A 21971-nucleotide genomic window follows, 5' to 3' on the forward strand; every position below is an offset into this window, starting at 1 on the left:
ATATAGTTAAGACAAAATGTAACCATCTATAGAGATAAGGTAAAAATTGGAAATAGAACTTCATCAAAGATCTTTCAAGTAGAGGAGAATGTGGTGAAAACTGCAGTTAACATTTGTTAACAGTGTGATCTTCGGGTTCAGCTTATCAGTAACCTGGTTCCTGTCGTTTAACTGATAAAGAAAATGGGAGGTTTTTAAATAGAGGGTGGCTGTTGCACTTAGTAAAGCTCTAAAGTTGTTAGAGAAATTGGCTTCCCGAGTTATGAGACTGTGCGCAGACAGTTGAGGAAGAAAGAACTCAAGTACAACCCAATGAGGGTAAGTGCCTTTGGGGTGTTTTTCAAAAGTACTTTTATCTCAAAGGGAACAAAATTGAGGTTAATAATAATCACTGTTATCAATTTTGCTTGTGAGAAAAGTAGTATTACCAGTGGGAAAATCATGGTACAGATTGATGAAATCCCTTGAAATCTTATTTGTGTAATACGGGACTTTGGTCTCATGTGTTGGAAAAGACGTGGTTGAGGGTAAGAAAGGATGGGGGCTTTGCAGTATACACATAGAGTACTCTTATTCCGGAGTTATTCTTTCTGAAATCCACAAAGTCCAGCAGTGTAATCTACTCAGATGGAGATGAAGGAAAAAAACGAAACTAATGAAGCAAGAAGTTGCTGACCAAAGGGGTGAGGAAGCAGGATCGTAGCCTTCTGCAAGAAGGAAATAGAGAAGGGACATGAGGGGGGTGGATATGCAGATATGAGAAGGCCCTCCTGAATGAGGGCCATTGTTTCCGGAGGGGCGGGGAGTGAATGACTGATGTAAGATCAAGTTTGTTGCGGCTGCCTGCTTTGATCCTCTGCTTGGTGGCTCCGTTCTTCTTTTCTCTGAAGGCTACTCAACAGAGGGTTGCAGAGGTCGACATGGCAGAACTGGCCCCCAAAGCCTTATCCACTGAATGTCAGTTTTTCCTTATAATTTCTTCCAGGCATAAGAAAGTGGGAGGCATATTTCTGTCTGGCTATAACCATTCTCCTGCCAGATTCTGAGGCCAAACTCTTCATGTGCCATCGTTTCTGAATACCATTATGGACATGATTATCTCATTTTGGCTATTCCATGCATAGTGTTGGAGACAGAAGGCTCTGGACTAATGCAGATCTTCATTTAATCTCTGCTCTTACACTGACTTGTTACATAACATTAGGCAACTCATCTACGTCTTTAAATCTTGGATTCCTTGCTTACAAAGAGGTAACTAGCATATTAGTACTAACATCATGATCAGAGTTTCTGAAGGTTAACCGGGTATAAGGGTTTAGTGCATTACTCAGACAACACTCAGCACTTAATGTTGTCAGACCTCATCATTGTCCTTAATTTTTTCCTTCCCCGCTTGGGGAACTTTGATCTCTGTGCCCTGTAGATAGGCTGCTGGCACTGCTGATGTGAATGTTACAGGATCCCCAGCAGGACCTGGGGTTCTCTCTGTTCTTGAATGCATTGTTTAGATGAGGAGATTGATTCCAAGTTACTTTTCTACTTGGGTGCCTCTGTGTTTGGAGATGTGGCCGCATAGCTCAAGTGTATCTGGAATGTCTTCGGTTTTCAGATACCTGTTTTTCCTCTAGGAGAACTCTCTTCATCTATGTCCTTTAAAATATTTGTCCTATAATCACAAGGGTTTATATTTCTCTGCCCATCCCTCCATACTTCCTGGTTTTCTGAGAGTGCAGAGGCAGACAGCTGCAAAGGAGAGCCCCCCAGGGATTCTGGTGATGACTTTGAGCCAGGCTGACATCCAGGCTGTCTAAGGGGCAAATGAAGTCTGGTTGGGGGGATACAGTGCAAGAGTCTTCTGACACTGGCGATGCCACCATTGTGGGAGTATGCATGTGCGTCCGCATGAGTGTGTGTGTGTGCGCGCATGTGCGTGCATGTGCAGTAGGTTCCTACCACAGGTTGGTGGAAAAGATCCCTCTGGTCCTAGAACAAAAATCTAACAGGAACCAAGAGTCCAGTTCCAAGAGAAAAGGGAAAGGGCTAGCTAGGCAGGGCGTCTGGATTCTGAATAGAGGCTGAGGCCTTGGCTCAGACACAGAGGAGAATGGAGAAATAGGGTGATGACAGAAACATCTTTAAAATATTGTGAGCCAAGGGTAGGATGGCTCCAACTTGTCTGGGTTGTATTTGTCCTTAGTACACTTGAAATAACATAGCGGCAGCAGCAATCAACATTTACTGAGACTATGTGCTAGACCCTGAGCCAACCACTTTCCACACACCATATCCTGCCATTCTTATGATAGTGCTGTGAAGTAGGGATGAAACCAAGTCCTTGCTGACTCTAATCCTGTACTTCCAACCAGCGCTGATGAGGACCCCAGGCTCCCTACAGCAAGACTAAACCTGGGCATGTGTGTGGCTGGGCTGAGTCTGTGGCATTGGCTCTGGAGTTGGGTGTGACTGAGCCCTGGGTAGAAGGGGATGCTGTCCTAATGGAAAAACACAGAATAAAGATGGTGTCCACCAAGATGTAACTGAGATTTAGAGAAGACTTGATAACTTATCAGGTGGGTAGTCTTTAATTTCAACAATTGCAGATCCTATCTAAGACCACTTTTGTCTGTGACAACTTAGTTAAACATGACTTAAGTGTGGATATGAGGGGCCAATTTTGAGCTCATTCTATGATTGGAATGAATACTTCCCTGTCATAGGTGAGCGACAACTATCTGGGCTGGTGGTACAGGGGTAAAATAATTTACTAAGACAGTTGTAGATAAAGAAAGGCAGATTTATTAGAGAAAGTATGAAAATACATTACAAGGTTGCAACGGGCAGCACAGCCAGAGAGGAGCTGACTGCAAAGAAACAAAGGCTTGCTGGATATTTATAGGATAGTTCCTGGGCTCCAGGGTGCTATGTACAGTACTGATAATGCCAAAGTTGTAGTGAGCTAACTTGCAGGTGTTTGGTGACAGTTGGGTGCAAGAAGACTGTGAGTTATTTGCTCAGAAGAGCTATGTGTCCTGGGCCATGAAGAAAGGCAGACTTACAGTTTACCTGCTTTCTCTCTTTGCTTTCCCTTGGTACTGCCAGTCTGACATTTTTCCCTTAATGAGGATTCCACACATCCTATGCCTTCCTCTCGGGAGCCTTGCAGTCAAAGTGTGATGGAGTGTCTGAGGTCAGAGTCATTGAGTAATGGGGCCTCTGCCCTCTCAGCCCCACTGCCACCCAACTGAGGCTCCCTGAATGGGGGTGTATGCCATGGGGAAAAGGAATGGGATGATGTCGATGCCCCTGGGGTTGCTGGTCATCCTCCCCAATCTCCACTCTCCCTGTCCACCCACAGGACCAGTCACCATTTCTGTAATTCCTCTTCACTCTGGGGTGTTACGATCAGAAAATATCATGTACCTTTTGCTGCAAGCTTGGCTAAAAGAACCCCACACTATAGCTGAATGTCTTTGATTCACCATCTGAGCAGAGACCTCAAACTATAAAGAAAATCAGAGTCTCTTGATGCCCATGTTGAGGACAAGTTTTCTTGGATTTCATGACTCTTTAGGAACAGTGAACTTATGGGTAAAGACTGAGACTTTAGTGAGGAATTCCCTCATCATTTTTTTCTTCTTGAGCAAAACCTTGTTTGATTTGGGGTTGTAATGTTCAAAATTACTTTCTTTTCATTTTGCCTTTTTTTCTTGAGTAGTGGTTTCTGGAAATCTGAGCTGCTTTATGCTCCCTGAGTAGTCTGTGCCAGATCACAAACGTACACACAAACCCTGAAGACACCGGAAAAATCACCCTTTAGAGGAATTATCTAGAAAACTAGCCCCCATGCAAAGTGAACAACCTTTTCAAAAATAATCTACATTAAGATTTTTGAAACTAACACATTCCTCAAACATAGCAACCAAATGAATTACTTAAAGTGGGTTTGGCTCCTGCTTTCATTAGGGGAGTATTTTTAGGAAATTAGAGGTCTAATGTAAACGTGGCTCCTTTTGGTTTTTCCATTTTCTTTGTCTTCAGGCTGTTTGCTGCCACTTTCATCCTCCCCTTATCTCAATCTGCCAGTGATGGTTTGTGCCTCTGGTCGCTGGGTCAGATCCAGGGCTAATTCACTCACCTCTGATTTCTAGTTTCACCCTTATGAGGAAAGCATTCTTAAATCTGATATTCACATAAAAAAGGATTTGATTGTCTTTGGCATGTCTCTACAGTTAGCTAAACATGTCTTGAGCACAGAAAAATGGAAAGAAAATGGAAATAAGATTTGTTTGATAAGAGGAGAGCTGCTAAGACTTGTCTGTCCCTGAGTTGAGATATGCTTATTTACCTTAAGACTTTCCATCAACCACATCCCGAATTCCAGTTTATAAGTCTTTATCCTATTTCCCAAACCTCATCTCATGCTTTTTATGTAATCTGGTGGGCATAAATATTCTCTCACTGAACCTGAGAAAATCTAGAATGACCAAGGATCTAAAATAAGTAACACAGTTGCTCAGGTTCCTGGGCTCTATGATAGAATTTCCTTCTTCAGAGAAGGGGAGAACAAGGTAGATAAAGAAAGGAGCATTTCATCTTGCAGCAACTTGGAAGAGAAGTGGGAGTTTAATTTTTTTTTAAAGCAATCAAACCTTTCAATATAGCCCATTTTCAACCACAATGGTATTTCAGAATTACCAGGAGATTTATCTAAAATTATGTAAAAATTTCCCAGAATTACCTAAAAAAATGTACAATTTCATTTCCCTTCTGTTACATAATATGGATACCCAGCTACTATTTATTAGTAGTAGATACAGACTATTTAAGAGACAAACTATTATATTGCAAAAAGTGTGACCCTTAGAAACCAAAATTCCAAAGAAGAGTTCTTTGTAATTGGCAAAGTTGATTCTGATTGAGTGTCAAACTTCCAGTATAATGATGGATCAACTTAGAAATTTGATTGATTCAAAGCATTCTGAAATTGTACAACTCTCTCAGTACTTGTATTATTTCCATGTCTTCTTTTATTATTTTCCATTGAATGATGTTTTCATGTACACTTAGCTGCTTATAAGGTCAATATTTTAAAATCAGAGCAGTTTCTTTAAAATTAAAATGTTTCAGCAAAATACATTTTAAAATGCACTGTAATTACCCAAACAATATTACACTCTTACAGGTAGTTTAAGAATAATAAAAAATGTAATTCATCAACTCACTTCTTTAATACAACAAAGCTGATTAATGTTCTATGTTCCCTATTAGACTTTCTCCCATGTATAGCTTTACAAAGTGGTAGTTGATGAGTAAATATAATTTTGTGATTTTTTTTCCACATAAAATGAGAACAAACTCAGTATGTAAATTACTTCGTAGATTTTTAACTTATAAAAATTTTCTCATATCTATTATAAAAATTTAAAAAAGGATTTGATTTCAGTAAACATACATTTAGAGAGAAACTTGATCCTCATATAAACTCAACCATAGACCATTCATTTATTTTTAATTCAATATGTATTTATTGAGGATCTCCTAGGGGAAACATAAATGAACAAAACGGGAAATATACATGATGTTTAAGTCAGGTGTTCAGTGTGTTGCAAGTTATAAATGCCATGGAGGAAAAAAAATCAAGCAGAGTTAGGAAGATTGGGAGCACAGCATTAGTTAGTCAAAGGGTTGGGGAGAACAGACCTCATTAAGAAAGTGAGGGAGTGAATCACACAGACACCTGGAGGAAGAAAATGCAAGAGAGGGTAAACAGTTGGTGCAACACCCTGAGGTGGGAGCAGGCTCGGGAGGCCAAGCAACAGGAAGGACAAAAGTGCACGTGTTGTGGAGTTAAGATTGAGTTGTAGCAGGATGTAAATTAGAGAGGTGAGGGGGGGCAGACCCCTAGAGGGTCTTCTTGTTCATTGCAAGCAATTTGGCTTTTGTTGGGTAAAGCAGAGGTTTGAGGAGAAGAGTAATTTGAAAGGATCACTCTGGCTTCTGTTTTGAAAATCAATTACAGGGGACAAGGGAAGGACCAGTGCAATGGTGGTGGCTTGGATCAGGAGAGATGGCCATGAGAAGTGCTCACATGGCTGAGTTCTGGCTGTATTTGGAAAGTAGATTCACTGGGACTTACTGGTGACTTGAGAGTGATGTGCCAGAGAAAGAGAGGTATAAGGATGCCTCCAAGGATTTTGATCTGTGCAGCTGAAAAAAGATGACATTGCCATCAACCAAGATGAAAAGGATGGTTGGAAGAGCAGATTTTGGGAGGAAGAAAAGGGAGTCATTCTTGGTTAGGTTAATTTTGTAATGTCTGGAATATAGACAAGTGAAGACGTCGAGTCAGCAGGTGGACATGTGAACCTGAAGTTCAGAGGAAAAGTGTGGATGGCAGGTGTAACTGCAAGAGTGTAATCAGTATAGAGATGGTGTTTCAAACCAGTTAACTGGATGACATAATGTGGGGAGTGAGTGTGGACAGGAAAGAAAAGTGCTTCAAGGACTGAAACTTGAGGTGGTGGAGAGAAGAGGAGATGTGAAGCAGTAGCTTGTGGGTCCTGAGGAAAGATGTTGGAGGAATTGTGCCACTTTGACAGAGGCTGCTTATAGCTCAAGGTAAGGGGAAGATGCAGGACTGGGGATTCCTAAGCAACATGGTGGTAATTGGTGATATTGACAACAGCATAAAGACATCATAATTTAAACTAATTATTAACAAAATTGAAATTTAAAGAAACAATGCAGTGTTTCCAAAGTGGATTCAAATTCTATAATGTTATTGCAAAACAAACAAACAAAGCAAAACAAACAAGAGATTCTAAGATAAAAGAGTTAAAAATTAAGTAAATCAGCTCAGAAAACTCAGCAGGCTATATCTTCCTGGTGGTTAGAAATATCTGCTTATTAAAAGGTTTCAAAGGTCCTTTGGGAATAGAACTTATTTCAATGTGTTTGGCTGTACATTTCTTACACTTTTTTTTTTTTTTAACTGAGAAGTCAATTAAAATATCCTGAAGTGACTGTCCATAGGACACATTTTGAAAACACAAATGCTGTATAATCACAAATATATCTCCCTCCCCTTTGCTAGTGATGAGTAACCAACTGCCTCTGCTAGCTAAGATTCAACTGTTTCTCTTAACAAATATGCTTTGATGGAACAATTTTTTTAGATACAAATATTGTCAATGAGAACAACTGTTATGCAGTACAGTCACAGAAGAGAAACAGAAAAGAAAGGGGGATGCAACAAAATGAAAAGTAAATATTAGCCTTCACACTTAAATACATTTGATCAGGGGATAAAATGTACATGTAGGTGTGGATTTATGAGTTGTGTTTTTCAAACAATTACCAAGTATTTATTAACCACCGACTCAGTGTCAGTTAGTATGCTGGGTGCTTATAGTGATCCAGCAGGCCATAAGGCTGGATTTCTGCCCTTATAGAATTTTGGGGTGCATCATCAGTATCTTTTTTATCTTTATTTATTTTTGAGACAAGATCTCACTCTGTCATCCAGGCTAGAGTGCAGTGACATGATCATGGCTCATTGCATCCTTGACCTCCCAGGCTCAAGTGATCCTCTTGCCTCAGCCTCCCAAGCAGCTGGGACCACAGGCATGTGCCACCATGCCAGACTAATTTTTAAATTTTTTGTAGAGATGGGGACTTACTATGTTGCCCAGGCTAATCTTGAACTCCTGGGCTCCAGCAGTCCTCCCATCTCAGCCTCCCAAAGTGCTGAGATTACTGGTGTGAACCATCATGCCCAGCCCTTTCTTTTGCATTTTAAAAAAAAAACTTTTCTTTATTCTCTTTCTGTTACCTTGTAATAAACTATAAGGAGACCTTCAAAACAAAAATGTCTTAATATCTGTGGGTTAGGTTTTGTCCTGAATTATTTTCTTTTACCCCATGGTGGGGAAAAAAGCAAAAACATGTTTGGTGCCTATACAATGCCTTCTCACACAGCTTTGGTTTGTGTGTACCCCAGTGTCATCTTTAAGCTGATGGGGGCAGTGCAGCTGACCTGGGTCAGAACTCAGGGTCACTTCATGCCAGATGCTCACCACGTCTGCAGTGTTGGATGTAGAGATCCAAATTCGTCCTTCAGGGAAGGATGAACACTTATTCTCTGGGATGTTTTACAGTGAAAATCAGAAGTTGCTCTATTGTGCCCTCATGGCCTAGCTACTTCCACTCTTTTGAAGATCTCACCTGGTCTCATGGGTTTAATTTCATTTATACACTGACATATCCCAAATTTATATCTCTAGCCCGATATGTCTCCTAAATTTCAGAAGCAAATATTCATCCTACCGATGAGTTCACATCTCCAGTTTTGTGTCTAATGCAGTGTCAAGCTGAATATGGCCAAAACTAGTGTAATCCTACTCTAAAACCTACACCACCTACCATTTCCTCATTCATTAACTAGCAACCCTATTTGACCAGTTACTCAGGGCCCCAAACCTCTCTTGACTGCTCTCATATCCTGTCCATCAATGTTGCAGGAAGTCAGGGACCCTAAATGGAGGGACCTGTTGAAACTGTGACAGAAGAAGAACATAAATTGTGAAGATTTCATGGACATTTATCGCTTCCTCAATCATTTCTCTTATAATTTCCTATGCCTGTCTTTAATCTCTTAATCCCATCATCTTCATAAGCTGAGGATGTATGTCGCCTCAGGACCCTGTGATGATTGCGTTCACTGCACAAATTGTTTGTAAAGCATGTGTGTTTGAACAATATGAAATCTGGGCACCTTAAGAATAGGTTAACAGTGATTTTCAGGGAACAAAGGAGATAACCTTAAAATCTGGCTGCCTGTGGGCTGGGCAGAACAGAGCCATATTTCTCTTATTACCAAAAACGGGTAAGAGAAATATTGCTGAATTCTTTCCCCAGTAAGGAATATTAATAATTAACAGTCCCGGGAAATGAATGCATTCCCAGGGCATCCTCTAAAATGGCCGCTCTGGGGGTGTCTGCCTTATGCAGTTGCAGATAAGGGATGAAACATGCCCTGGCCTCCTGCAGTCCCTGCAGGCTTGCTAGGATTAGGAAATTCCAGCCTGGTGAATTCTAGTCAGACCAATTCTCTGCTCTTGAACCCTGCTAAGATGTTTATCAATGACAATGCATGCACAGTGAGACCGGGAACCTCATTAGTAATTCTAGTTTCACCCTGGCCTTGTGACCTTGCCCTGCCCACTTGCCTTGTGATATTTTATTGCCCGTGAAGCATGTGATCTCTGTGACCCACACCCTATTTGTACACTCCTTCCACGTTGAAAATTGCTAATAAAAACTTGCTGGTTTTACAGCTCAGGGGGCATCACCAAACCTGCCGACATGTAATGTCTACCCTGGACATGCAGCTTTAAAATTTCTCTCTTTGTACTCCTCTTTCCCTTTATTTCTCAGACCGGTCAACACTTAGGGAAAATAGAAAAGAAGCTATGTTGAATTATCGGGGGCTGGTTTCCCCCGATATTTTAAGAAGTCCTACTAGTTCTACCCTCAAAATCTATCTGCATCCCAACCACGTCTCACCACCTGCACTTCCCTGCCCTGGTCGTAGCCACCGTCTCTGTCTCACCCGGATACCTCATCCCTTGTCATTCTTAAGAGTATTTTCACACTCACAGTGTTTAATACCTACGTTGAGTTAGAGGTCATGTCACTCCTCAGCTTGAAACACTCCAGTGGTCGTCATCACACTGAATAAAAGCCAAGGTGCTCAGGGTGACTCACTCGCAATCTAGTCTCTACCCCTCTCCAATCAGCTCTCACTGCTGTGGAGTTCTTTATGCCCTTTGGGCCACATGGCTTCCCAGCTGACCCTTGGACACACTGGGCTTGTCTCCATGACAGGGCTTTAATGCTGCCTGCCCCTTCAACCTGGGCTGTTTATTAAATGTCTCCTTCCTAGTTGGCCTTCCCAGGTCATCTGGCCTAAAATTGTTCTCCTTCTGCTGTATTTTTCTCCTTAAGTGGATCACACTTTAAAATCTTTTATAACTATTTTTATTTCTTTATGTTACTTGCTGTCCTTCTCCTGTAGGACATAAATTCCACAAGGGCAGGTGTTTTATTGTTTCCCTTTGTTCTGTGTGGTGCATTGCTGTATCCCTAGCAACAGGAGCAGTGATTGGCATGAACAGAACAACCCTCACTGGTTGTCTAGGTTCAGTATTCTGCTTTTCTAAGCTCAGTTGATGCAGAACAACTGGTTGTCTGGGTTCAGTATTTGCTTTTCTAAGCCCAGTTGATGCAGTGTCAGTATGTGCAGCCATGTTAGATGTTAGAACACTGACATCCTTACCACTGATGAGTCAATAGCCACTGCCCCTGACCCTCCTGATATTTTATGGTCTGAATAATTACTTGATGCATCTACATTTAAGGCTGCAAACATGAATTTACTGGAGGAAGCACAGTGGTGGTAGATGACCCAGTCTCTCTCTCAAACCTATCAAAATCACCAAGGAATCATAAATCTTCCAAGCAAAGGAAATTGTAGAAAACACAAGTGAAATTGTTTCACAGAAATATCAGCAATACATAGTAAATTTGAGATGATGGAGATTAAGAGGAAAATTAAATCTTTCTTAAGTGGTCAAGGTAAAAAATTATTTTGTGGTTCACTATAATTACATTTAAAACAGTCCAAAGTCAAACAACTAGTCTGATTAGTCTTGTCATTGGTACGTGCTGTCTTAGAGTTCTCCAGAGAAACAGAACTAGTAGGAGATTATCTATCTATGTATCTACCTAATCTATCTATACTCTGTCTATTTTAAGGAATTGACTCATGAGATCGTGGGCCTTGGCAATCTAAAGGATACAAGGCAGGCTGGCAGACCGGAAATTCAGATAAGAGTTGGTGTTGTAGTCTTGACTCTGAATTCCATAGGGTAGCCAGTTGGAATTTCAGGCGGGATTTCTGTGTTGCAGTCTTGAGGCAGAATTCCTTCTTCTTTGGGAAACCTCAGTCTTTGCTCTTCAGGCCTTCAGCTGCTCACATTCTACAGTGCTCTCCTTCTGGCTGTCCTTCATGCTTTTGTGTTGCCTGTCCCATTGCCCTTAATCTTACATGGAAAAAGTGGAAATAAATTGAGAGGGGAAACTTAGCTAAAGGTTTTGAGGGAAAAATGATCAAAACCAGAATTATTCACAGGACAACTTGTCCTATGAATAATTTTTGAAAAGGAACCATTTCCTCTACAGCTGGCTTATTATGAGGAGCTTGATGATAAAATATTGGCAAGGCCTCCAGTGGAGATTTATCATGTTGTGACAGACCCCAGAAATGAATCTGGGTCTCCCGACTTCAATACAGGGCTCTTCCTATTACATAATGGGAGGATATGATTTTCTACTCTTTTACTTTGAGAAACAACTAATATTCAATTAAAAGCATCAGTCTTACATATTCAGTTGAATGAGATTCAGCAATCATATCCACCATGTATCATCATCCATATAATTATCCCAACAGCACAGAACAGTATTTCTTCTTCGCAGAGAGTTGCTCTCACCCCTTTCCAATCAAATTTCCACATACTCTCTGGTTTCCAGCATGATAGATTATAATTTCCCTATTGTTGGGCTTCCTGTAGGTATGATATACAATATGTAGTCTTCTGTGTTTAGTTTCTTCTGCTTAACATACTTTGTCGGGAGCAAGACTTTATTATTTTTTGTTTCGAAACAAACTCAGAGTTACAGAACATGCTGTTTTTGAGAGTCATCCTGTGATTATATCACTATTTCCTTCCTTTTCATTGCTGAGTAGTTTACATTAAAAAAATAAGGATCCATTCTCCTGTTGTTAGACATTTGGATTATTTTTAATTTTTGGTATTATGAATATGGCATTTACGAATATTCTTTTACAAGTGTTTTGTGGATATGTTTGTTAATTCTCTTGGGTAAGGGGGGAAGTTATTGAGCCATACAGTAGATGTTCTTTAACTTTTTGTTAGGTTTTATATATATATATATATATATATATATATATATGTAGAGTGTATATAATTTATACACACTAAAATACACACATTTTTAAGTGTAAAGTTCAGTAAGTTTTGATACATGTATACTCTATTGTCTTTGTTTTGTATTGCTATAAAGTAATACCTGAGGCTGGGTAATTTATTAAGGAAAAGTTTATTTGGCTCATGATTTTAATGGCTGCAAAGTTCAAGACTGGGCATCTGCATCTGGTGAGGACCTCAGGTTGCTTCCAATCCTGGTGGAAGGTTAAGGGGAGCTGGCATGTGCAGAGATCACATGGGAGAGAAGCAGCAAGGGGTGGGGGAGTGCCAAGTTCTTTTTAACAGCCAGCTCCCATGGAAATTAATAGAGAGAGTACTCACTTACTACCAAGGGAGGGGATTGAGGAAGGGAATTAATCTATTCATGAGGGATCCACCCTCATGACCCAAACACTCCCCCTTAAGCCCCACATTCAATATTGGGGATCTGTTTCAACATGAGGTGAGGAGGGTACAAATATCCACACATGGCACCTCTGAAACCATCATCTCAATTGACACATTCCACACATCTCTCTCATACTCTTTTGTAAGTAATTGCCACCCTTCGTCTTCCATTCTAAGTACCCACTCACTGGCCTTGCAGTTTGGGAACATTATATAAATGGGACCATATAGCATGCATTCTTTTAAAACTGGTTTCTTTCATTCAGTATGCTTCTAAGATTCATTTATATTTTGTGAATCAGTGTTTTTTTGTTTGTTTGTTTGTTTGTTTGATTTGTTTTGTTTTGTTTTGTTTTGTTTTGCTGAGTAGTGTTCCATTGTATGAATGTAGAATAGTTTAGCCATATATGTGCTGATGGTCATTGGTATTATTTCCAGTATTTGGCTATATGAATCAAACTGGTATGAACATTTGTGTACAAGTCTTTTTGTGTGCATAAGTTTTTACTTCTCTTAGGTAAATCCCCAGGAGGAGAATTTCTGGAGCGTAATGCAAGCATATAATCAGAAACTGCCAAACTATGTCCATTGTATCATTTTACACTCCTATCAGTGATGCATGAGAGTTCTAGGTGCACCACATCCTTGCCAAAATTTTATATTGTCAGACATTTTTATTAGCTATGAAATAGAATCTCATTGTGATTTTAATTGTTTACATTTATCTAATAACTAGTAACTTTGAGCACTTGGTCCTGTGCTTATTGAACATTGATATATTTCCTTTTGTGAAATATCAGTTCAAGTCTTTTCCTTATTTTAAAAATTGGGTTATTTTATCTTTTTCATATGAATTTGTAAGAGTTATTTATGAAGTATAGGTACAAGTCTTTTATCTGATGTGCAAATTATGAATATTTTGTCTGAGTCTGTGGCTTAGTCTATTCAAGTTCTAATGATGTCTTTGAAGAAGAAAAGTTTCTAATTTTAATAAAGTCCAAGCTATGATTTATTTTTCTTTCATGATTAGTGATTTTTGTATCCATTTAAAAAATATGTTCCTACTTCAGGTTTAAGATTTTCTATTATGTAATACAATCCATTTTTATTTTATTTTTGTGTATAATGTAAGGTAGAGCTTTTTCATATAGACAGTCAATTTTTCCATCATTATGTGTTGAAGGCAGTGTTTTTCACCATAAACTTATGTTGGCATTTTAATCAAACATTAATTTACTGTATATTTTTGAGTCTACTTCTGGAATCTCTCTTCTTTGATCAATATGTCTGCCCTTATGCCCATACCACACTGTTTTCACTATGGTAGCTTTTATATTAAGTCTTAAGGTCAGGTTGTGTAAGTTCTCTGACTTTGTTCTTATTCTTTAACCATGTCTTGGGTATTTCCAGTACTTTAATTTTCCATGCAGATTTTAGATTTCCATAGAAGTTTTAGAAGCTGATTCTGCTGCTGGGAGAATAAGGTTACCCTGACCTCAGGACAAAAGAAGATGCACATGAACTAAATAAAGGGTGACAAATGCAGACCACAGCAGTAAGGTCTGTGGAATTAATTTGAAATTACACAGTGGTCGGTTCCCATGGGACCTCCCAAGAGTGACTCAGGTCTCATCTTCCGATAAGATAAAAGGAATAAGACAGATATTCAGGGTAGAGATGTAAAAGCATAGTAAAATTTAGGCTGCTCTTGTTCAGATCCATATATAAAAGCTTTATTTTTTGGATCCCAAATTACATCCCCTGGTCATCTGCACTGGTTCATTCAATAAATATTTCTGAGATTGGGCATGGTGACTCAGGCCTGTAATCCCAACACTGGGAGGTCAAAGTGGGCGGATCTCTTGAGCCCAGATGTTTGAGACCAACCTGGGCAATATGGTGAAACCCTGTCTCTATGAAAAATACAAAAATTAGCTGGGCATGGTGATGCGTGCATGTAGTCCCAGCTACTCTGGAGGCTGAGGTGGGAGGATCACCTGAGCCTGGGAGATGGAGGCTGCAGTAAGCCATGATTGCACCACTGCATTCCAGCCTGGGTGACAGAGTGAGACCTTGCCTCAGAAATAATAATAATAAATAAACATTTCTGAGTACCTACTTTGTGCTCTTCCAGGCACGTGAGCTATATCAATAGACAAAACTCACAAAAATAATCTTGCCTTCTGGAGGTCATATTCCAATGAATAAAACAGAAAATAATAAACATGATGCATAATTAGAATGTTAGACAGTGATGAATGCCTTAGAAAAAGATTGGAGCAGGTTAAGGAGATGGGGAATGGGAGAGGAGACATTGTAATTCAAAATTGATTGGTCAGGAACTCAAACAAATACTTGGACACTAATGGCAGCATTATTCAAAATAGTCAATAGCTAGAAGCAACCCAGATGCCCATCAACGGATGAATGGATAAACAAAGTGTGGTAGGTACACGCAGTGGAATATAATTCAATCATTAGAAGCAATAAAGTACAGACCCATGCTACAATATGAACAAAACTTGGAAAGATTATGCTAAGTGAAATTAGGCAGTCACAAAGGGCACTTATTGCGTGATTCCATTTATAGGAAATATTCAGAATAGATAAATCCATAGAGTCAGAAAGTAGATTGGTGGTGGCTATGGGTTTGTGGTAGAAGAGGAAGAATGGGGACTTCATGTTAATAGGTGTGGGGTTATACTTGGGGATGGTGAAAATGTTTTGAAACTAGATAAAGTTAGTGGTTGTACCACACTGTGAATGTACCAAATGTCACTAAATTGTGCACTTTAAAATAGTTAATTGTATGTTATGTTAATTTCAGCACAATTTTTAAAAATCAGAAGCAAAAAAAAGAACAGAAAATTGAGTAGTCAGGCTAAGTCTCATTGAGAATGTACAGTCTGAGTGCCCACTTGGAGGAGGTAAGTTAGCTCTTGGAGGAGGTGGGTAATGGGAAGAAGCTGTCCAGGCGGAAGGAACAACGTGTGCCTAGTGCCTTCAAGGAACAGCAACGAGGATATGGGATTGGAGGGGAGGGGTCAGAGAGGTGATTGGTGGTGTTCCATCGTGTGGGACCTCCCTACTTCTGTAAAGATGTTGGCTTTTCCTCTGGGTGAGGTGGAAGACTTTGGAGGCCTCCTTGATTTGACCTAGGTTCTAACAGAATCTCCAGAGTATCTGTTTTAGGAATAGACTTAAGAGGGTACAACTGGAAGCAGGGACAGCAATTTAGAAGCAATTATTAAAATCCAAGTGAGAGACCATGGTGGATTGGACAAGGATGGTGGCCATGAGAATGGAGAGATGTAATTGCAGGTAGGATGTGCTTTGAAGATGAAACCATAAGTTGTCCTGATGGATTGCATTTCCAATATGTGAGGAAGAGAAGAGTCAATAATAAATGGAGTCTTGGTCTGAGCCAACATTCAGCATGGAGTTATCATCATTGCGATTAGAAGGCAATGGGAGACAGTGACTTTTCTTTGGGGCAAGGGAGGCAAGGAGGCTGGAGGAGATCAGAAGTTCTGTTCTGGAGACATGAAGCTTTTGTAAATTCCACTTGTTCCTTGAATATATGCTGGTTTCTTCTGATTTTTTCTTTTTGTTGTTGTTTGTTTGTTTTTTTAAATTTTAGATTCTAGGGTATAGGTACTTGTTTGTTACAAAGGTATATTGCATACTATTGGGGATTGGTCTTACCCAATTAGTGAATATTGTACCCAGGAAGTAATTTTTCATTCATCACTCCCTACCCTCCCTACTTTTGGAGTCCTCAGTGTCTCTTATTTCCACCTTATGTCCATGTGTACCCATGGTTTAGCTCCCATATATGAGTAAGAACATGTGGTGTTTGGTTTTCTGTTTCTTAACTGGTTCACTGAAAATAATGGTCTCCAACTCCATCCATGTGGCAAAGGACATAATCTCATTCTTTTTATGGCTGCACAGTAATCCTTGGTGCATAGGTACCACATTTTCTTTAGTCAACCATTGATGGACACTTAAGTTGGTTCCATGACTTTCCTTTTGTGAACAGCGCTGCAGTGAACATACTAGTAGTGGTGGAGAGGGGTCTTTTTTATATAATGATTTCTTTTCCTTAGAAAAGTAGTGAGATTTCTGGGGTGAATGGTAGTTTTATTTTTGGTTCATTGAGAAACCTTCATACAGTTTTCCATAGAGATTGAACTAACTGACATTCTCAGCAACAATGTATAAGCATTCACTTTTCTCCACATCCATCCCAACATCTGCTGTTTTTTGAGTTTTTAATAATAGCCATTCAGACGGGTCTTCTGGTTTTTGGAGGGGAGGATTGGGTGAAGCAGGAAGGAGTTTGGAGGGAAGGAGTGGAGGCTTGAGTGGGCCTCGAGTTTAGAGTGTGGGCAAGAAGGATCCCAGAGGCAAGCACTTTACTCAAGGCACCGCAGCTAATAAAGCTTGGGGGTCCAGCACATTCTCCAGAGGCCCAGGCCAGGTCGTTTAGGGCCATGCTGGTTCTGCCCCATCCGCTGCGGGTCCTGCAAACATTTTCATCAAGAAAAAAATAATTAAAAGAAAAACAGAATAAAAATGGTACCCAGGTGTGCTCTAATGAAATGAAGGGGAAAAATCCATTTCTGGCTTATAGTGAGAGTCACTCAATGAGAGCCTGACTCACTGAAATTCATACAAGATTAATGTAACCAAGTTCTCTGTCTTTTGACACCGGTTTACAGTAAGAGCAGGCCACACATGGCCAGCTCTGGAATGTGTTAGGACATTTGCATGTTACATTTCAGTGTGATATCTGCTAAGTCAAATGAAGAAGTCTTGAAAGATGCCTTCTAAGTTTGGAAGTATTTGAGTGTCACATTCCATAAGCCAGCAGCTAGTTGTTGCCCTCAAAATATAAAGTTTTGTTTGTTCTTTTGTTTTTTGGTTTTTTTTTAGTGGATATGTCAGTGAAGTAGATTATAAACAGACACATATAAGATTTCAAAACTGTAACAAAATTAAGAAAAATCTAGTTCAATGAGGTTAGATTCTATGAAATTAATCTGAAAAGGGATAGTAGTTATGAGAAGTATTTAAAAAGTGGATATTAGCCAGAGAAACAAGCAGATACTGTTTCTGATTAAGTTGGCAGAAATGTATGAGTGCTTAAAATGCCTTGCTTTATTCGTTTATTAGAAGAGCTTGCCTTTTTCCAGTTTGTCTGAAGTTGGTATAAACTACTCTCTGTTATGTTGGGTGGTGCCTGAATAGTGAGAAGCCAAAATGATTTAGTTCTTTTCAAAGAAGAAAGTATAGACTAGCTTATTTTAATAACCCAGTCCCAATTATAAAAAGAAAAGCTTTACCACTCTAATCTCTGGCATAGAGAATGTTCTCTTTTTCAGTTGACGTTAGGGGTAAAGAAAACCTTGGCTTTGAAGTTCAGCAAGTCTTGTTTCAACCCCAGCCGCAACTGGGTGAACTTAGTCAAATTACTTAACCAGTCTTATCCTTGGGTTTTTATTTTTATCTATAAAATTTGAGTGATGTTGATGATAAGTACCACTCAGTATTGCACTTTGAACGAAAAGTCTGAATTGTCAAATGAACAACTGAATTGTTTTACAGGAATAGTTCAACTTTAATAAATACTCCTGCAGAATTTCATCATGATGTTAAAATTGATGGAAGCTTTATTTTCTAAACTGAGAAACCAGTGCTCACGTGGCCTAGTTTAAGAATGAATGCTCAAACTTAATACATGTTTTAAAAAGATGTTTTGGGATATCAAATGTAAAACAATTCCTAGTTTGTGTTATTTTGTTGAACAAACCCTATGCAGCACTTGGGCAATCGCAGGCACCGTTGCAGACTCGCTGGCTCCTGGCTGTGATCTCATGCCCCAATTGCAATAAGATCCTGATGAAATGGACTTCCACAAGTAGGTCAAGAATAACAATGTGCAGACCTAATTCCTCTAATTTACGGTGAACATCTCATGGTTAATCTCCTCTCCCAGCGGTCAAAGGACTCTATATCTCTTCCTCTCAGAGCCACTCCACATGCCAAAAGGCTGACTAAACCCCTGACAGATAAGAGATTCAAGAGTGGCCCCAGCCCCCGTGGGGAGCAAAGACACTGGCTCAAAAAATGTACTGAGAACTCTCCCTTTTGCAGCTCCTCCTTTCTTAACCTTCCACAAGCAGCGGCAGTTGGATTCTGTGATTAGTCTGGTCTTCAGAGCCAGCCTTCTTGGGTTCGGATTCTGACTTCAACTCTTAATGTGAAGTGACGTGGGCAAGTTGCTTAATCTTTCTGTGCCTCAGTGTCCTTGTCTGTAAAATGGGCATCATCATAATAGCGCCTGCCTCATTGGGTGCGTGTGAGAATGAAGGAATTAATACATGGAAATCACTTAGACTGTGTCTGGCATAGAGGACATTCTAAAGAAAGGTTAGTTATTATCATTATATTATTATATTGGTCTGGAATTAGTTCCTGAATCCTTCTGAGATGTGATGACTCATAAACGTAGGTTGAGTTTACTCATGTTAGGGTCATCGCAACTATGCATAGCTAAAATCAAATTTTGCTTTTGAAGTTTGTTTTACCTGGAGCCCAAGAGTTGAGGGTTATGGTTTCCTTTGTCATTCCACTTGAGGGAAGCTTCTTAGTCACAGCTTCCTTCTCTTTCTCTGCACTCTAGAAAAACTTCCTTTTTTTTGTTTTTCTTCATCCAGGCAGAGAGCCCTACTGGGACTTAAATCCAAGGAGCTGAAATCTGTTTTGGGATGGGATGGAGTCACATTCTGGACCCTAGACAGAGAATTTCTAAGTTCCAGAAAGTGCAGCTTACTTTGCATTGCCTCTCCCCAACCTTTGCTTTCGAAACTCCTGGCACCAATGCTGCCAAGGCTGACGGAGCTTTCGTGAGTGGTGTCTCCGGAAATGAGGTGTAAAGGAATATCTGGAAAGGCAGCCTCCAGGCCCCCAGTGTCAAGACGGTTTAGAACTGAAAGTGTCCTAATATCGGGGCACAGGCAATAAGCATTATTTATTATTCAGCCTGAGAAACTGATGCTAAAATAGGAGGAAATCATTCAATTATTTCCTGTCAAGGGATTACTCAATGTTGTTTTTATGTTTAAATATTTATTTGTCAACATCAAGAATTCTTAGGACATGATGCATCAGCATTTTTGAACAAGTCATAGATTTGACCACAAATCAAATTTCAGGATGGGTGGAGTGTCTCTGCTTTAAAATAGAAGAGAGTGAGTAGTCTAGGAGGAGGGAGCTACATAGACTGGAAACTATTCTTAGCTCCGTCACTGACTCCAAGTTCATCCCCTCTGTCTTTCAGTTTGGGTAAGCATCAATTAGTTATCTAAAATTTGTAATAAAAAAGTCTTCATCATTCATGATTGTGTTTATCTTTATGTTTGTAAATTTCTACGTTGCTTCTATTCCTCCCCTTATATTTTAAGAAAAGAAGTAAGAAAGTAAATGATTATTTTTCTGAAAGAAAAAATAAATGTATTTATTATTATTCACAGACCTTCAACTATTCTTAGAAAGCCTTTGGTGACTCCTGGGAACAAGCTGAGTCAGGAACAAAAGTTTGAGGGTTTGGGGTTGAGCATAGGACAATTGCTTGGCTAATGCTTTAGTCTAGTTCTGACTTTGCTACTCCTAAGTTGCTTTGTGATGACTACTTGCACACGTGTCTGTTTGTGAGTTATTTTTGTGAGCATGCTGCCACCAGCCTGTGTGGATGTCTGTGGTTTCACAAGATACAATGTATTTTCTAAATCTACTGAATTTTATGTTTTTTTTGTTTTGTTTTGTTTTGTTTCAAAAATAGAAACTCATATTCTTTCCTTCTTAATTAAGTTTATTTCGGGACATTCTCATGAGACTGGTAAAATATAACTGTGAAGTAGCATGATAATTGTGAAATAGCATGATTATTGTGAGAGCTATATGACCTGAAACTTCTATAGGAATAAGTGCAATACTGCATATCTGAAACCTGCTGTTATATCTCTTTGCACTTAATGAAATATGTGTTGATCGATTCATTCTCCTGGGTAGTGCTGAGAAAGTAAAAATCATGGCTGATAAAAATTCTGTTTATGGTTTTGTCTAATTTATTTTTCAGTTAAGATATAGGCTACTCTTCCCAACTCAGCCTTGGAGAGCATCATCAACTGCCTCACGTGTGGTGACCTTCACTGTCGTATGCCAGTGACTCATCTGGAGTAATCTCAACAGCCAGTTACCAACACTTGCTCTTGATTGATAAACAGAGAATGGGGCTTTGGATCTTAGCAATTCTCACAATTCTCGTGTATTGCACAGCAGCGAAGTTTAGTAAGTATTGCCTTTTAACTATAATTTAAATTTTTATAAATTAATTTCAAGAACATTCACCTTGTTTTAAGCAGCGTGCTTCCAATTGTTCCAGTTGAATTGTAAACTGAAAAATATATTGTTTTTGTATGATCATTATTCATTACAAATCTATCAGAAGAAATTCTTTGTAATGAATATATCATCAGTTTGGCTTCACATATTCAAATGCAGCAGAATTTAACATGGTGCCTGCACATGGGAAGTGTTGCAGATGTTTATTGACTGACACAAAGTTTGTTTAGATAGGTATGACTGCTTTTCCACCGGAGAACTGTGAGGGGTTTAGCTCCAAATTAACTCATTAGCATTTCATTAGAGATCTTAATCAGTTACTTATTCTTTCCCAAAGTATCACAGTATGTGAATGACTTCTAAATTTAATCCTGGAAGCAAATATTGAGAGGCTAGGAATTACGATCTTCTCATTTGATCATTTCAGGATCGTCTTTATATCTTTTATTTGCAGGTAAACAATCGTGGGGCCTGGAAAATGAGGCTTTAATTGTGAGATGTCCTAGACAAGGAAAACCTAGTTACATCGTGGATTGGTATTACTCACAAACAAACAAAAGTATTCCCACCCAGGAAAGAAATCGTGTGTTTGCCTCAGGCCAACTTCTTAAGTTTCTACCAGCTGAAGTTGCTGATTCTGGTATTTATACCTGCATTGTCAGAAGGTATTATGCGGAGAGCTCCCATCTTCTTTCACCCTGCTCCCCTTTCTTGAATGGTTGATTGCCTGAGGTGCCCTTGCTTTCATTCCTTCCCTAGTCTTTTCTGGAACAGTTAAATTTATAAAGTGATTTGAATAAAAGTGATTTGGATAAACTTCTAGGAATACTATCAGACTGAGGTCTAGCTCATTTTGAGCTATTTGGATTTACAGTTGCAGGGATTAATTTGTAGCTGACTTAGAGAAAAACCTAGCTTTCCTAGTGACCAAGATAACTGAGAGCAATTGCTTACATTTGGCTGGAATTAAGAACAAACTAGAGCAGAAAATAGTAATCTGGATGTTTTCCATCTCAGGGGGCCTCTAGTAGGTGAAAAGGGGCAATGACCAATGCTTTGAACCTCCAAGTTAAGCCACAGAAGGCTGATGAGATTGTGTGCCTA

The 21971-nt window shown here is 39.5% G+C and overlaps 1 protein-coding gene across 5 annotated transcripts in view; it reads left to right on the forward strand.

Moving 5' to 3' along the window:
* Window positions 1–223: 223 nt before the first annotated feature.
* The window catches only part of IL1RL1 (interleukin 1 receptor like 1), a 34343-nt gene continuing 12595 nt past the window's right edge, over window positions 224–21971 (forward strand). For 4 of the 5 annotated variants that reach the window (XM_005575157.5, XM_074011164.1, XM_074011165.1 and 1 more), the window contains exons 1-3: window positions 19727–19808; window positions 20602–20813; window positions 21322–21532. In XM_005575157.5, coding sequence (XP_005575214.3) covers window positions 20753–20813; window positions 21322–21532 — 272 coding nt within the window. In that variant the 5' untranslated portion in view covers window positions 19727–19808; window positions 20602–20752. Of the gene's footprint in view, window positions 319–19726; window positions 19809–20601; window positions 20814–21321; window positions 21533–21971 lie in introns of those variants that run through there. The other variant, XM_005575158.5, reaches the window with a different exon arrangement.

Source organism: Macaca fascicularis, chromosome 13 (genome assembly GCF_037993035.2).
Source record: "Macaca fascicularis isolate 582-1 chromosome 13, T2T-MFA8v1.1".
NCBI lineage: Eukaryota > Metazoa > Chordata > Mammalia > Primates > Cercopithecidae > Macaca > Macaca fascicularis.